This window comes from Callionymus lyra, chromosome 2 (assembly GCF_982586985.1).
Source record: "Callionymus lyra chromosome 2, fCalLyr1.hap1.1, whole genome shotgun sequence".
Classification (NCBI taxonomy): Eukaryota; Metazoa; Chordata; class Actinopteri; order Syngnathiformes; family Callionymidae; genus Callionymus; species Callionymus lyra.
Window position 1 is genome coordinate 13,948,597 of NC_141819.1, and position 15,813 is coordinate 13,964,409.

The following is a 15,813-nucleotide window of genomic DNA, read 5'->3' on the forward strand; positions in this document are numbered from 1 at the left end:
TGAAACAGTGTCATGATGTTTAGAGGTCAGTAGGTGGCGCCATCAGTTTGTAAATGATATGTTTCATTAGAATAGTTGTTCAAAACAAAGGAAAATAGTGCAGAGACCGCCATCTAGTGGACTCTGAAAATAATGACACTGTTTCATGAAGCTTCACCAGAGTATCACTAGTTATTACCTCTGCCAAGGAGTTGGGCCTTAGTTGATTGGTTTCCTTTTGAATTGCATAGCAAAAATGCAACGTCAGTGTTGTGAAAAAAAAAAAAAAATTCTATTACTTAGAAGAGATATTGGAAATTTTAAATATTTCTGAAAGTGAAAAGAATTCTAGAATCACAGCGTTTATATTGTCGTGTGGATTCAGCTCCTTGGCAGAGGTATGTTCCCTCAAAGTGCTTTTCTAACTTTTATTTGTATGAATTTGAAATTCCTTTTTTGGAATAATAGATCATTTTTGACTAAGAGTCAGCAACTCCTGTCCTGAATACACATTTTTTAAACGCGTTTGTGCTTATATATTTATGATTTTAATGTTTTTTAATATAGTATACCAGCAGTTATTACCTATTTATCTCTGCCAAAATTAATGTCAGTGTTTGTAAAAATGTCACCACTTAGAAGAGATAATGGATCTATTTAAATGTTTCATTTGGGTTTATAAAAGAGGTTGTATCATTCACTTGTATGGCCTCTAAGCGTTACCGCTCAGGCACGCATCTGTGTTAGGAGCGAGCGAAGATAAAAGTAAAACTGGAATCACTGAAAGTAGATCAATTTAGATTAGATTAGATAGACTTTATTAATCCCTCTGGAGATCTTCTTCAGGGAAATTGGGTTTCCAGTTCACAGCAGACGATAGTTTAATAAAAACAAGAACAAAGTGCAAATAAAAAGAACAAAGTGCAAAGAATGACAAAGTGCAAATATTAGGAACATAGATCAAAGAAAAGGATACAAAGATTAGCGTAGAACAACGTCTTCCTTTCACTCCGCTCAGAATTAACAAGATTATACAGTCTTTCATGGAACTCTGGCAACAAAATGTGTTTTTTTTAGAGATTTGATGAGTCAGCAGATTTATTTTTGTCTTAAATGGTGCAGTGGTTAAAACCCCTGCCTTACCTTAGGGTCTATTTGCAGGGAAACATTTGTACAAAGGTCAAAATAATTCTATAGTCCTTAGATTTCTTTCTATTATTTATTTTTGTTTTTCACATGGATTCAGCTCCTTGGCAGATGTATGTGACATCAAAGTGCTTTCCTACCTTTTTTTTTGTTTGGGACCGATAAATAATTTTGGTTCAGCGTCAGCAACATCAAAAGGTAAAAAAAAAGATACAGAGTGTTCTGGAAAAAAAAAAAGACAAGAAACGTAGATCAAAGCAGGAAGAGAACACGCCGACTTACTTAATGCAAAAGAGGTGCAGCAGGAAGAAAAAAAAAATTAAGAAACTGCTGAAAAAGGAGGATGAAAGAAAAATATGAATTATTAACACGATCGTCAAACTTGACCAAACATGTTCATTTCTTCCGTCACGTTCGCAGGCGACCAACCGGGTCCACGAGCTGCTGCTGACCGTCATCACCCGCGTGGGCATCGTGGTCTCGCTGGTGTGCCTCAGCATCAGCATCTTCACCTTCTGCTTCTTCCGCGGCCTGCAGAGCGATCGCAACACCATCCACAAGAACCTGTGCATCAATCTCTTCATCGCCGAGCTGATATTCCTAATTGGCATCGATATGACGGAGCCCAGGGTGAGCCTCCGCCGCCGCTTCGGCCCTTCATCGATTCTTCTTTTCTACGCCCTCGCTTCATCACGTCGCGTCAAAGCGTCAGATCGGAGGCGCCGGTTTGTTTTGTTTCGGAGACTCCGTCGTCGATAAAGGTTTCCTTAAAGAGGCTCCGTTGCTTCAGGTGTTTTTTCGCTTTAGTTTCGCCACTGAAACCTTTTTTTTTTTTTTTTCAATTTAGCTTCACATTTCTCTGGAATCCGAGCGTCCGACCGGCGGTGATTAAATCCATTAGCTCTAACCTTACAGTGAGAATGACGTTAAAATGCGCGGCTCGCTAATGGAAACCTGTGACTCAATGGACGCCGACGCCGCCGCGCTGAATGAATATTCATTCCCGCTTCCCATTAACGATTTCATTTAATATAAGATAATTATTTTCTAATAGAAAAAACGGTTTGGGATTTTTTCGAAATCCAATCAAGCCTTTCGTCTGTCGGCTTCACTGTATTTATTTTAAAACGAGAGATATTTGATTGCGTTTCATTCAAAAATATATATTTTGTATCCTATTAGTTTTGTAATGTTAGCTTTTATGAACAATAATTACTCTATTCGCTTTTTCCCGTATTCCTTAAAAAATAATAAATGAATAAATCTAAAGATTTGAGGCTTAAATCAGTGATAAAATGTTTTAAAATCACATTTCAAACGTCTTAAAAAACACATGATAAGTAAGATTTTATGTTAAGGCACTGTTTTTTTTCTTTTTGGTCTTAAATTCCATTTCAAATGGTATTGAAAAGAGTCTGTATTTTTTTTTTTTTTAATGTTATTGGAAGTGGAGATATTTGACAAAATGTCTCGCAAAAAATATAATTATGGCTTCATTTTGTAATATTAGTTACATTTTAAATCATAAAAAACAACTTATTGAGCTTGTTGTTCGATAGTTTTAACCTTTTTTTTCTATGTATTTAAGTTTCTTAAAAGGAATCAAATCTGTGTATCTAAAAACTAGTGATGGATTAATGAAGCTTCATGAAACAGTGTCATTATTCTCAGAGTCCACTAGATGGCGGTCTCTGCACTATTTTCCTTTGATTTGAACAACTGTTCTATTGAAACATCATTTATAAACTGGTGGCGCCACCTATTGACCTCTAAACAGCATGACACTGTTTCATGAAGCTTCATCAACCGCAGGAAATATTTATATTTATTTCCTTTAAATGTTGTTACTACATTTAATTTCAAACAGTATCAAAAACCCTGTATTTATTCCAAATATTCATCTTCAGCAGTAGTACTACACCTAACCACGTGTAAGTATTTATTCATCTTTGTGTCATAGATCGGCTGCGCCATCATCGCAGGGATCCTTCACTTCTTCTTCCTCGCCTCCTTCTCCTGGATGTGTCTGGAAGGCGTCCAGCTGTACCTCATGCTGGTGGAAGTATTCGAAAGCGAGTACTCGCGGAAAAAGTACTACTACGTCTCCGGCTACCTGTTTCCCGCCATCGTCGTGGGCGTGTCGGCCGCCATCGACTACGGGAGCTACGGCAGTGACAAGGCGTAAGTGACGCTGATGTTTATTCCTTCACTTTTATGAACACGACGACGCAAGCGAGACAATTTTAAGACATGTTAAGGTTTGTTTATGTTTTAGTAAATACATACAAATATAAATCCTACTTGTCATCCTACTTCTGACACCAATGTCTCGGGGGCAAAGCAACGTTTTTGCTTATTTTTTGTTAGTCTGTTTACGTTTTATAAATAAATTCATATATTAAAAAAAGATATATTGTTTTACCAGACAAAATATTTCATACAAATAAATGATTTTATCTTTAAATTATATTTATTATCAATACATTTATTTAAAATATTGGTATTGACATTTTTTTCTTTAACAATTACAATTAAACACAATTAAATGTTTTAAAATTAACAAACAAAGATTTAATCCAAAAGAAAAAATTATGATTTAATGTTTAATATGTTTATGTATCATTATTATATTTAATATTTAAAATACTCTATTTAAAAATCATATTTTCTTTAATCCATCTCTTAAAAACAACATATTAATACTATTTAGGAGGTTATGATGGGAACGATAATGTTAATAAATTACAAATAAACTGATGTTTGTTTTCATTGTTTTTGTAAATACAAATAACTATTAGAATTGTAATGGTTTTACCAGATCTTTAAATGATACATATTGTCGATATATATATATATATATATATTTTTTTTTACAGTATTTACAAATCATGTTTTTCCTCGTCATTATCATGTTTATTTCACCAATTCATTCAAAAATAAACTATATTTAAAACAATAAAAAGCAGGTTATGACTAAAAAAAAACCTTCTGATATTTGGTATTAAAAAGAAAAAAAACTGAAATCTTCCCAAAGCATCTTGACCGACACGGACATTTAAAAAAATGTTGTGGCGACACGACATTTGAAAAGGAACACGTTGTAAATAAAGAGCGTGACGCGGTTTCCAGTCCGTCCAGCTCGTGTGAGCTGAAGCTTCCGTGTCTGAACGTGTCAGACTAAAGTAAATTATTCGTGCCTTTCGTGATTCCCTGAAGAAAACACCAAAACATTTGAGCCGGGGATGGGCAGCTGTTTAATATTTCATGTCATTGGAAAGTGGCTGACAGACTCAACACTGTGGTTTTAGGGGGTGGATGGTGTGTGTGTGTGTGTGTGTGTGTGTGTGTGTGTGTGTGTGTGTGTGTGTGTGTGTGTGTGTGTGTGTGTGTGTGTGTGTGTGTGTGTGTGTGTGTGTGTGTGTGTGTGTGTGTGTGTGTGTGTGTGTGTGTGTGTGTGTGTGTGTGTGTGTGTGTGTGTGTGTTGTACATTAATGCCTTTCTGCTCAAAGACCCTCCTGCGACCTCTTGTTTGTAAATGCTCTTTTAAAAGGACAAGCCGGAGAAAGAACATTTTTCATATAGATGAATGGTTTGATACGCAGCAGAGTGTATCTGGGGTCATTTCTGCCACTGGTTCAAATAAGAAGAGCTTGTTAAATATTGATTTGTTTAATAAGTAATCAAATAAATGAATGGATTTCCTTTAATCTTTACACAGATTTTCTTTTCTTTCCTGCCTAACCAAGTTTTGTATTATTTGTGTTATGTGCAGACATGTCTTAAAAGGGACACTCTGTTCCAGTTCTTGAGCTTTTATTTTCATTTTTAAAAAAGCTCCCCCATTAAATAAGTTACACATTAATTCAAAATTGTAATACATTTTACCATACAAATGGCTATAACATGTTTTTTTACTTTTCAAAATAAAAGTAAAATTCATTGCGTATAAAACGTAATATATATTCCAACAGTTTTACATACCAACCATGTAACAATCCACACTCTGGTTCTTACAACAGACGCTCATTCTCCTAAAGCCTTTGCAGGAGCCAAGGTCTCAAGCAAGCACAAAATTGGGTTTATTTGCTTTTTTGTAGTTGTATAGTGTCTGTTAAGCTTAACCTTACTACCCTGTAAAAAAGTATTGCTAACTCCTAACAATGTTAGCTGCAGCTTAGCTAGCTCATAACAATGCTAGCTGTGGCTTAGCTAGCCTCTCACAAAACTAGCTGCAGGTAGGCTAGCTCATAACAATGCTAGCTGCAGCTTAGCTAGCGCCTAACAATGATAGCTGCAGCTTAGCTAGCTTCTAACAATAGTAGCTGCAGGTAAGCTAGCTCATAACAATGTTAGCTGCATCTTAGCTAGCTCCTTACAATGCTAGCTGCGGCTTAGCTAGCTCCTACAATACTAGCTGCATCTTAGCTAGCTCCTTAAAATGCTAGCTGCAACTTGTAAAGTCTTAAACATGAGTAAGCTTTTATATTGTTATCTTAAAATATCTGGTAAATTATTATTTTAAATGATACTATATTATTATTATATTATAATAAATTACATATTTTAAAGCAGTACTTGGCAACGTGTTCCATACATTTCAATGTATTTTATTTATTGTTGACTTTGTATTCATTTTAATTTCAAATGGTTTAAAAAAAAAAGGTATTTATTTAATTTAACTTGTTTTAAGCCGGAGAAACGCTGTTGTATACTTCTGTATTTATATATAAATAAACTCAGCAAGTCGTCGCGGGTTAAATATCAACTTCATCATCAAAGTCACCCCAAAAAAAAAAGGCTGGATTTAATTGAAGCCACAGCTTTACTTTCTTCTGCTAAAGAGTGTGTTCTTCACTGCAGGTGCTGGCTAAGCGTGGATAATCATTTCATATGGAGTTTCATCGGACCCGTCACCTTCATCATCCTGGTAAGTAATATTTTCTTCCGCTCCGTCTTTTGAGTGCGAGATGAAACGGATGCGAGCGAAACATCACAGATGCTCGATTTGCTGCTGGAAGAAAAAAAAAAAAAAGCAGCAGGAGACTCTCCTGATTTTTTTTTTCTTTTTTTTTCTTTTTTTTACGAATGTGATGATGGCCACGTTTTCTCAAACATCCAGAAATCCGGGCCTGTCTCCTGTCAACAGATCACGACTTCTTGCATTTCCACATCTCCCAAGATGTCTCGCATTACCGACCTAATGACTCTTCAAGCTACGCCTGTTACAGTAAAGGATATTAAAAATAGCCACAATGCTGCCGGAGTGGGTTTTATAGCTTCTATTTCCCCCGCTCGCCGTCAGCCTTGCTGTGGAGGTCTGGCTAAATGGCGGCGGCGGCGGCGGCGGGGGGGGGTGGAGGAAGACGAGCTCGAAGTACTTTTGGTCATGGGCCGTTAAGGGTGAAGGACGTATAGCGTATCACGTTGACATATATCCCGGCGAGGCGTGCAATTATTTACTGGTCGTGACATTAGTATCTGCCGCTCACAAGAAATGAGGCCAAAGGGAAGAAGAAGAAGAAGAAGACGAGCAGGTGCTGCTCTTCGCACGGACGTCGACACGGGGCGCTGATTTGCGCCTCGTGATTTAGGGAACGCTCTGGCGCAGGAATGTTGGCTCGTCCTCTGAGCTCAGTTGTCGGATCAAAGTGTCCACGGGCGGAAGTGACCCCCGTGTTAAAAAAGTTGTTTGTGTTGACGAGAAACATTTCCTCGAAATTCTCCTCCGACATTCTATGAGATAGTAATTGCAGTAAAAAAACAAAAGTAGTGGTCCCCGAACCTGACCCTTGTCTTATCACAGGGTAAAGGTGACCCGAAAGACCCTAAAACAAATGTGTTTGTGGTATCCCTTTTGTCGTCTCAGAGAGTCCAGGTGAACGACCTCCCTGGCTTCCAGAAATACATACGCAGTGGTGGAGGTCGTTGACCCTGAGACAACACAAGGGATACAACAAACACATTTGTTTTAGGGCCTAAAGGTCAAGATTTTTTTCCTGTTTACTCCAAAAACTACTGGTGTGTATTGGCAAGAATCAATCACGATACAGGGTCAACAAAACGTTATATCGTGATAGTAATATATATATATAATTACTGTAGGAACAGGGATATATTTGTAGTATTTTCGAGTACTTGACTCTGGTGTTGTAGAATTTACAGACCACATGACTCTTAACGAAGTTGCTACTGCTTTTTTTATTTGTTTTTTTTAGCCAGATATAAAAGATACTGTAGTTGACAGTATCCTCTCGTCCTCAGTCGTCCCCGGGGTCTTGCCGGATTTCATTGTCTCTTGAGCTGAGGATGACATAATGACTGTGGCCATCTAGCGCCCAAAGTTAAATTGCAACACAAAAATGAACAAACTCCCTGAATATTTGCAGGTTATTTGTTAATTAAAAAAATACAAATATTTTATTCTAAATACCCTTTTTTTGAAATGTAAACCATGAAACAAGTATGTTGATTTGAAAGACAAAAATCTGTTCTCGGATATCGATACAGTATCGTCTGTATCTGTACGACATCGGTAGTTTGATGGGTAAAAGTAAAAAGCAATAAATATTTTTTTATGAAGCTTCATCAGACCATCACTAACTATAAGACATTTGATTATTGTTTTAAATAAACATATTATTCCTGATAAAAAGATTAATAGCCTATCATGTAGTTTCACTAACCAGAGGATGACATCACTCAAACCCTCGCAGGAGCCCTGGTCACGAGCAGACATTTAATACGATGTATTTCCTCTATAAGTAGTTAGATCAGGTTGGCCACCCTTGCTAGCTTAGCTAGCGGATAACAGAGGTAGCCGCGACTACAGCGGGTTGAAAAGTTCAACCCGTAACGGTATAAATTTGTGTCGGATTGTATCGATTTGTTTCGGATTCTCTGAATCTCCGGTTAAATAACCGATCCATGACTCACAAGAGCGACCTTGAATTAAACCTTTTGTCTTCCCCCTGCTTCAGAAAATAGTGGACTTGAGTCCGTGTGTGAAGACGTGTCCGAGCCGACGATAAGATTATCCCGTTAGAAGAAGTTAATGTATTGCCGGGCGCCGAGCTAATATTTGACACCGATTGGATTCTTGCGACACTTCCTGGCAAATATTCCACAGCGGCTCCTCCTGAATCAGCAACACATGTTTGGACGAGGAGGAAGGAGGGGAAAAAGTTTCGGTCGCCGGGGGGGGGGGCGAAGGTTTTATCTTCGGGGCCGCCCGTGACCCCGACTTCTCCACAAATTGCCTCCGTCCTTGTTGATGAGCAGAGGAAGGGAAACAGAACATGAGCAGGAGAATACGACTCTTGTACGATGTATTTTTGTAAGTAATAGTTTTTGGAAAAGCAACACATTTAAAAATATATATGTTCGTAAATATTTAAAAACTCCAAAAGGCCCGAGACAACATAAGACAAACACAGGAGTCGCAGAAAATTAAGAAAAAACCTGCACAAATAAAAAGATCTTGAGATGTTTCTTGAAGGAGTCAGTAGATCCATCAAAACACAGAGGGAGAGGAAGATCCTTCCAAAGCTTAGGATCAAAAGCCTGGAAGGATTTCTCTCCTCTGGTCCTGAACCGTGTGTGTGGAACCATCAGTAGATTCTGATCCACAGACCTCAGAGCCTGAGCTGGGGTGTAAGGCTGGATCAGATCACTGATGAAAAGGTCTGACCTTGAATAGATCTGAAAGTAAGAACCAGGATTTAAAAAATGGATCCTGAAATAAAACTGGCAGCCAGTGAAGAGATTTAAGGATCAGGGAAATGTAAGTTCTTCTACTAGAGCGGCTCAGAATTCCCGCTGCAGAGTTTTGTATTAACTACAGGCGAGACAGATCCTTCGTGTTTAGACACCAAAATAAACTTCTACAATAGTCGAAACGACACAAACATCTAGATAATGAGTCATTTTTTGGGCGAAAATACGACCTCCTGTTGAATTCTCCTACATCTCAACCATCCGCCGCCGTCAGAATGTTTATTCCTAAAGGCTTGAAATTGGCTCTAAATAAGGCATCGAGATCCCTTGTTTTTTTTCCGAAGGTAAAGTCGACCGTGTCTCAGGGCGCAGGAGGTATTAGCTCCATGAAAGGCGAACATGGAAGTAATGAGTTGAGGGGGGAGCCATTAGTATGCTTGAGATGGCTTCAACACAAGGCTCTTGGATCATGACACGTCGCCAGCAGTTCCTCTCATCTGGACAGCTCCATCTGCACCTTTAATATTTTATCCATCGCCCGGTTCACCGGGAGTTCAGTGTGTGCACACACAGTCCACTTCACCGGCATGAAGAGGAAGAGAAAAGCTTTCTCCTTCGGTCCCAGCGTGGCGAGGTGCTTCTGCATGGCTTGCAGTGATGATTCAGAGACAGAAAGACAGAGAGCGAAACGATGGAAAAGCCGAGAGAGAGAGAGAGAGAGAGGAGGGTCGGTCCCCGGGGACCGGCTGCGAAAGCATGTCGATGGGGGTGGGAACATGTGCCGTGCTGCTAGGTTACTTTAAAGTACTGTGTCCCTCGTCTCTGTCTCATTGGATCCATGTCACCACTCCGGGCTGTGAAAGGCTTTTTTTTTTTTTACTGTCTGACTCATGCTGACGACGGGTAGAAATAACGGCCACGTCGCTGCAAAAAAAAAAACACGGTTTCACCCGTAACGCAAAAGGGGTTCGCGTTGCGGCCGCCTCCCCAACCCCTTTCTCCTGTGCATGTTATTGTGCGACACGCCACGAGGCCGAGGCATGCGGAGGGCTATTGATTACAGGCTGCCTTTTGATAACAAAACACAAAACATTTCTCTGCAAGAGCAAAAATGGCCAGAGTGTTGCGTCCGCATCACAAAGGTCATTGCTTTCCTCAGTACTCCCCGGGAATCGCAGTTTCTCTCTTGCCAGGACCTTGTTTTTTTTGTTTTTTTTTGTGTGTTAATCTTTAAATAGCTTCACAATTCACTGGGAAAAAAGACCCGGAGTTTCAACGGCCCCGGATTCAAGCTTCTATAGCCATAAGTACTTGTTTATTCCAGGTTGTGTTTATTTATCGATTGATTGACATTTCTTTATTCTTCGGGGAGATGTGAAATGTCTGAGCAGAAAGTTGACCAAAAAAAAAAGATTAAACATACAGTTCATGCAATAGAAATAATAACAAAAACTGTTATTAAAGAAATGTTTTTTATTATTAAAAAAAAATTAGCAGTTGAAAATACTACACAGTACAGAAGTAGTAATATTTAACTTTTTTCGGTGCAGATTTGTACTTCTCAAAATGTGGAACACATTTAACTTACCTTTTTAAGATCATTTTGAAAAACGTATTTGTGTCATTACAATACTATGAAAAGTATCACTACTCATGTTGTGACATTATTAATAACTCAATATTATTTTAAGTAGAAGATAATAAATCAATTAATTTATTGTTTTTTGTCATTCTTAGCATTTGAAATATAGTTGACACTAATGTGATTTTTAAAGAACAATACAAACTTTTATCAATTATTAGTAGAAAGTAGTGAGAAATAGAGAAAAAGGAAAGAGTCCTTCCCTATAAAATTAGTTTTTTTATCATATGTTTTTTTACTCTGACGTATGCATGTAGTCAAGTAGTAACTTTGTAAAAGTACATAGAAAAAAAACGTTATTTGTCACTGTCCTGTATTTAGCTATAGATGCCTTTTTAGCATTTGAAATGTGGCGTTTACTGTGGTGTTGTGTAACTGAATCGCACAATCCAGCAGGAGTCGAGCAGGAGAAACATTCTGCTCGACTTCAGGAACGATCGACCTCAAGCGAACCGTAGAGTCACATTGACGGACCATTGAAGCAGATGTTTCATAAACATCTTACTTTCATTTGCCTTTCAAGGTTTCTCTCATATTTCTCATCTATTTTTTGTTGCGTTTCTATTTTTTCTCTAATATATTATAATATTTTTTGTTGATTTTCTATATATTTTTTTATAATTTAATTAATTATTTTTTTTATTCACTATTTTTTCTCTCATATATGTATTTATTTGATGTTGCTTTTCAATATTTTCCCCTGTATTTTAATCAATGTATTTAACGTTTCTTTATTTTCTTTTATATTTGAAATCTTTTTTTTTACTTTGCCATGTTTTTTCTTACATTGTAATTTGGTTTTCGTTTCTTTTCTTTATTTTAACTTATATCTTAATCGCTTTTTGTTCCTTTTCTATGTTTTATTTTCTATTTTAACTTATTATTTGATGCTTTTCTATAGTTTCTCTTAAATTTTAATATATTTTTTTGGTTTTCTATGTTTTCTATTATATTTAACTTATTTTTGTTGCTTTTCTATAGTTTCTCTTGTATTTTAATCTATTCTTGTTATTTTATAGATTTATATTCTCATAATTCTTTGTTGTTTTTCTATATTTTCAACTATCTATAGTTTCGCTTATAATAAATTTAGTTTTCATTGCTTTTCTATATTTTCCTTTATATTTCAATCTATTTTTGTTATTTAATACATTATATTTTCATCATTTTCTGTTGCGTTTCCATGTTTTCTCTCATATTTTCATCCATTTATTGTTGAAAGTTACTTGAGCCATAAAGTTTTTGATGCTTTCCCCGTTCATTTGTCATCAACCATATGTTTTTTGGTCGCCAGATCCAGGAGTTTGTTAAAAAAAATAATAATTTCCACCAAGCTGGCCCCCGCCAGACTACTAGTTTCTGATTTAGCCACCTGGGAGGTTTAATTGCTCGCTGCTGTTCACAAGCGCTTAAGGTATTTGTTCCACTTCAATTGTTTCGCTGCGATACATAAAACAGCAGTTCTCAGATATTTGTCTTTGATATTCCGTTATTGCCAACACTGGGTTCATTCTTTCGTCTCTCAGATATTCCTTGACATTATTTATACATGCTTGGCTCGCAGTACAAACACAGCTTGGTGTGTCTGCTGTGCGAGCGTGCGCACACGCTGTGTCGGGGACTAGTTTAGCTCAGAATAAATGTTTTTTGAAGTAAATAATTTGGTGCTGCCTCGCTACTCCCAGGCCTTTATATCTCTAAATCACCCTATTGATTTTCCCGGCGACGGAATAATTCCCTCAGATCCGCGGCACGTCGGATCATTGTGGAGAAAAAAAAAACCTGATACGTGGCACACGGTCCCTGAAGATTCCATACATGAAAACAAGCATCTCTGGCTATCTCTTTTTCTTTTTTTTTCGCTTATCTGCCCGCAAGAATCGAAGAAAACACACCCTGTTCCCTCAAGCCTTTGGTAGCGTCTTACACATTATAAGATTTCACTACGTGCAAAAAGATGATCTGCGGTTGTTTTGTACACCAAGAGTCTCTGATTCCTGCCGTTCCTTCTCATCTTCTGCCGGCTGCCGCGGTGTGGCTTCTTCCCTCCTCGCCCCGTGATGGATTTTAATGCATTCCCATGCTTTTATTGATATAGAATGACACTAAATTTGGCGCCAGTCGGGCCCGTCTTCGCTCCGGCCGGAACGATAGATGTTTATTGGATTAGTCTCTGGACTATGATTTAAAAGCTCCTCCTCTTTTTTTACTACTTTAATACTTACTAGTCTTTATTTTTTTTTCTCCCCCCCCTCAATTCGCTGTATATTTGATTAGATATTAACGCCCTAATAACCTCTCTTTCTCTCCGCAGCTCAATCTCATCTTCCTGGTCATCACGATGTACAAGATGGTGAAGCACTCGACCACTCTGAAACCAGACTCGAGCCGACTGGAGAATATTAAGTAAGTGGAGCGTCGTCGCTCTTCTACTAATTAACGCTAATGCTTTTATGAGGCGGCTTCCAAGAAACTGGAAGTTGTCTTCGTCGTAACTTGATAAAAACCTTTTTGGATGTGATGATGCTTTTATTTTATTTTTTGATGATGGTAAATAGATTTTTATGAATTGATATTATGAATCATAATAATCCATGCAATTAAAACACATTAAATCAGGAATTTAACTCATTCAAGAAAGAAAATAAGTCGAACATTAATAACATTTTCTGGAGCTGTTTATATCTAGGAAGAGCGACGCTGCAGTGCATTATGGGTCTTATACAAGTGGTGGACAAAAAATACATTTAAGTTAGTGATGGTCTGATGAAGCTTCATGAAACAGTGTCATGTTGTTTAGTTCAATAGAATTTACGTTGCATTTCTATATATTTTGATAATTATTTTGTTGCTTTACAATATTTTTTCTTGATATTAATATATTTTTGGTTGATTTTCCACATTTTCTCCTATATTTTAATCAATTTATTTGTTGCATTTATATATTTTAAATCTTATTTTCTTACTTTTCCATGTTTTCTCTTTCATTTAGTTTCGGTTGCTTTTCTATACTTTCTTTTATCTCAATCGATTTTTTTTGCTATTCTATAGTTTCTCATATATTTTAAATCCTTTTTGTTGCTCATCTATGTTTTATTTCATATTTCATATTGTTTTCTCTTATATTTTAACCTATTTTTGTTTCATTTTAATGTTTTCTCTTATATTTTAATCTATTTTTGTTGCTTTTCTATATTTTCTGTTATATATTATTGTATTTTTGTTGCCTTTCTATAGTTTCTCTTATTATTTTAACCTTTTTTTGTTCCTTTTTAATGTTTTATCTTATATTTTAATCTATTTTTGTTGCTTTTCTAAAGTTTCGCTTATATTTTAAATCCTTTTAATTGATTTTTTTTCATGTTTTCTCTTATATTGAATGAATTTTTTATTGGTTTTCTATATTTTCTTTTATATTTTAATAAAGTTTTTGTTAATTGTTCTAAACAAAGTAAAATATTGCAGAGACCGCCATCTAATGGGCTCTGAAAATAATGACACTGCTTCATGAAGCTTCATCACTGATTTTAATGTTATTATTACTCATAATATTAAGGATGCGGATTTTTTGTTAATTGTATGGATAAAAATATTGAGTGGAAAAAAACGACCGACAGAATCATTTTAAGAAAACAAACGCTCTCTTTCGTAACAGTTGGTCTGTCGCTCCTCCAATAAGGGGATGATGTATGTTTTACTCACCGTCCAAAAATTGCCCTGCGTTAATGGAATGTTCCATATAGATTTTTATCACCAGCACGGATGTCATTTAACGTTCCTCAATGCTGGTGTTAAACACGGCGTGTGAGTCACCTCTCCGTCGCCTTCCCGGCTCCAAACCACTAACCACAGAACTGCCCGGACGCATCAACGTCAGCCGCCAGATTTATACCCGGAGCTTTCACCGGGGACGGGCTTTAGAGAAAAGTGACTTTGATGCTCCCAGAATTTTTTTTTTATTATTTCTCACCCAAGCATCTAATATGAGGGGAGGAAAAAAAAAACCAGAACCTTAAGAGTATTCTCCTCTTTTTCTTGCTTTATCTGTCAATGTTGTTTTTTCCCAAAAACTGTGTCTTTGTTCATACTTGTGTTTTTTTTTTTTTTCGCTCCAGGCTTTTTCTCCCATTTGGGTTGATTTGTTTGTTCTGCGGCTCCCAGTGCTGCCACTAATATTCGCCGGGTTTAAACACAGGTCTTTGAACCGGCTGGTGTGTTCTTCACATGTTCGTTCGCAGGGGGTTGACGTGTCTTTTCAGTGTTTTGTTTGGATCTCATTATATGTTGAAAGTTCACATCCAGTCGCTCATTTCTCCTCCTTCCCACTTTTCTATTCTCTCTTTTTTCTCCGCTCCACCCCAGTAATTATCGCGTATGCGACGGCTACTATAATACCGATTTGCCCGGGTAAGCATGGACTGCACATTCTTTCGTATATTTTAGCCGCACAACTGAAAGTTCAGCTGTGATGTCTATACCTCCATTAAAAGCGTAATTGACACCGACCTTCACGACTGTCTTCTAATTGTCTCTCTTTCTTCCTACCTATCATGCTCTCTAGCTATGAAGATAATAAACGCTTTATCAAGTAAGGACGTTGTGGCCAGAAGTCGTTCGCCTGTTTTCCTTTTTCCACCCACTCCATTATTTTTCCATACTTTCCACCAGGTCATCCTCTCCCAACCTGCTGCTACTTTCTCCGCCGTCCATCTTTCAATCTCAGTGTCTCCGTCGTACCAAAAAAACCCGACAATGTTGTTGCTGCTGTACATGAGCGTTGAACTATGACCATGTTTTTATTGTTACACCGTCGTACACATGAGAGTTGACATCTCTAGAGATGTTCCTTCGGTAGTACTGTGTAATTGTATGAATAATTCAATGTTTGTTCATTATATTACCTTTATTTTAAATAATATGCATAGGATACATGTTTGTTTTTTTTATTCAACCTTGGCAAAAGTACCAGAGATCGCAATTCCTCTTGAAATTAATTTAACTAGAATTAATGCTAGAAAAAAACACTAAGACAGCAAATACCTCTGCCTTGAAACTGGTTTAATTTCCGTGACCTTTTTCCTGCAAAAATAATACAGCATACAGTCAAATAATCAAAAATGTATTTGTCAAATTGACAAGGAATTGAAACACTTTTTATATATGAAGACACTGAAACACAATGAACATTAATTAACATTTTTAATGAAAGATCCCGCAAAACCTTCCTGAATCCAGATGGAGCACAATTAAATCATCCGTTTCTTTTCTCATGATCATTTCCTGGAATTTGTTTTAAGCATGTTTAGTACGTAGAGATCACGTAAATATAATAA

The 15,813-nt window shown here is 37.0% G+C and overlaps 1 protein-coding gene across 8 annotated transcripts in view; it reads left to right on the forward strand.

Moving 5' to 3' along the window:
- adgrl2a (adhesion G protein-coupled receptor L2a) overlaps positions 1-15,813 on the forward strand; it is a 111,516-nt gene that overhangs the window by 83,412 nt on the left and 12,291 nt on the right. For 4 of the 8 annotated variants that reach the window (XM_087783581.1, XM_087783582.1, XM_087783584.1 and 1 more), the window contains 6 exons: positions 1,546-1,755; positions 3,086-3,306; positions 5,986-6,052; positions 12,795-12,886; positions 14,843-14,887; positions 15,042-15,068. In XM_087783581.1, the coding sequence (XP_087639707.1) occupies positions 1,546-1,755; positions 3,086-3,306; positions 5,986-6,052; positions 12,795-12,886; positions 14,843-14,887; positions 15,042-15,068 (662 nt within the window). The remainder of the gene's footprint in view (positions 1-1,545; positions 1,756-3,085; positions 3,307-5,985; positions 6,053-12,794; positions 12,887-14,842; positions 14,888-15,041; positions 15,069-15,813) is intronic. The other 4 variants (XM_087783586.1, XM_087783588.1, XM_087783587.1 and 1 more) reach the window with 1 other exon arrangement.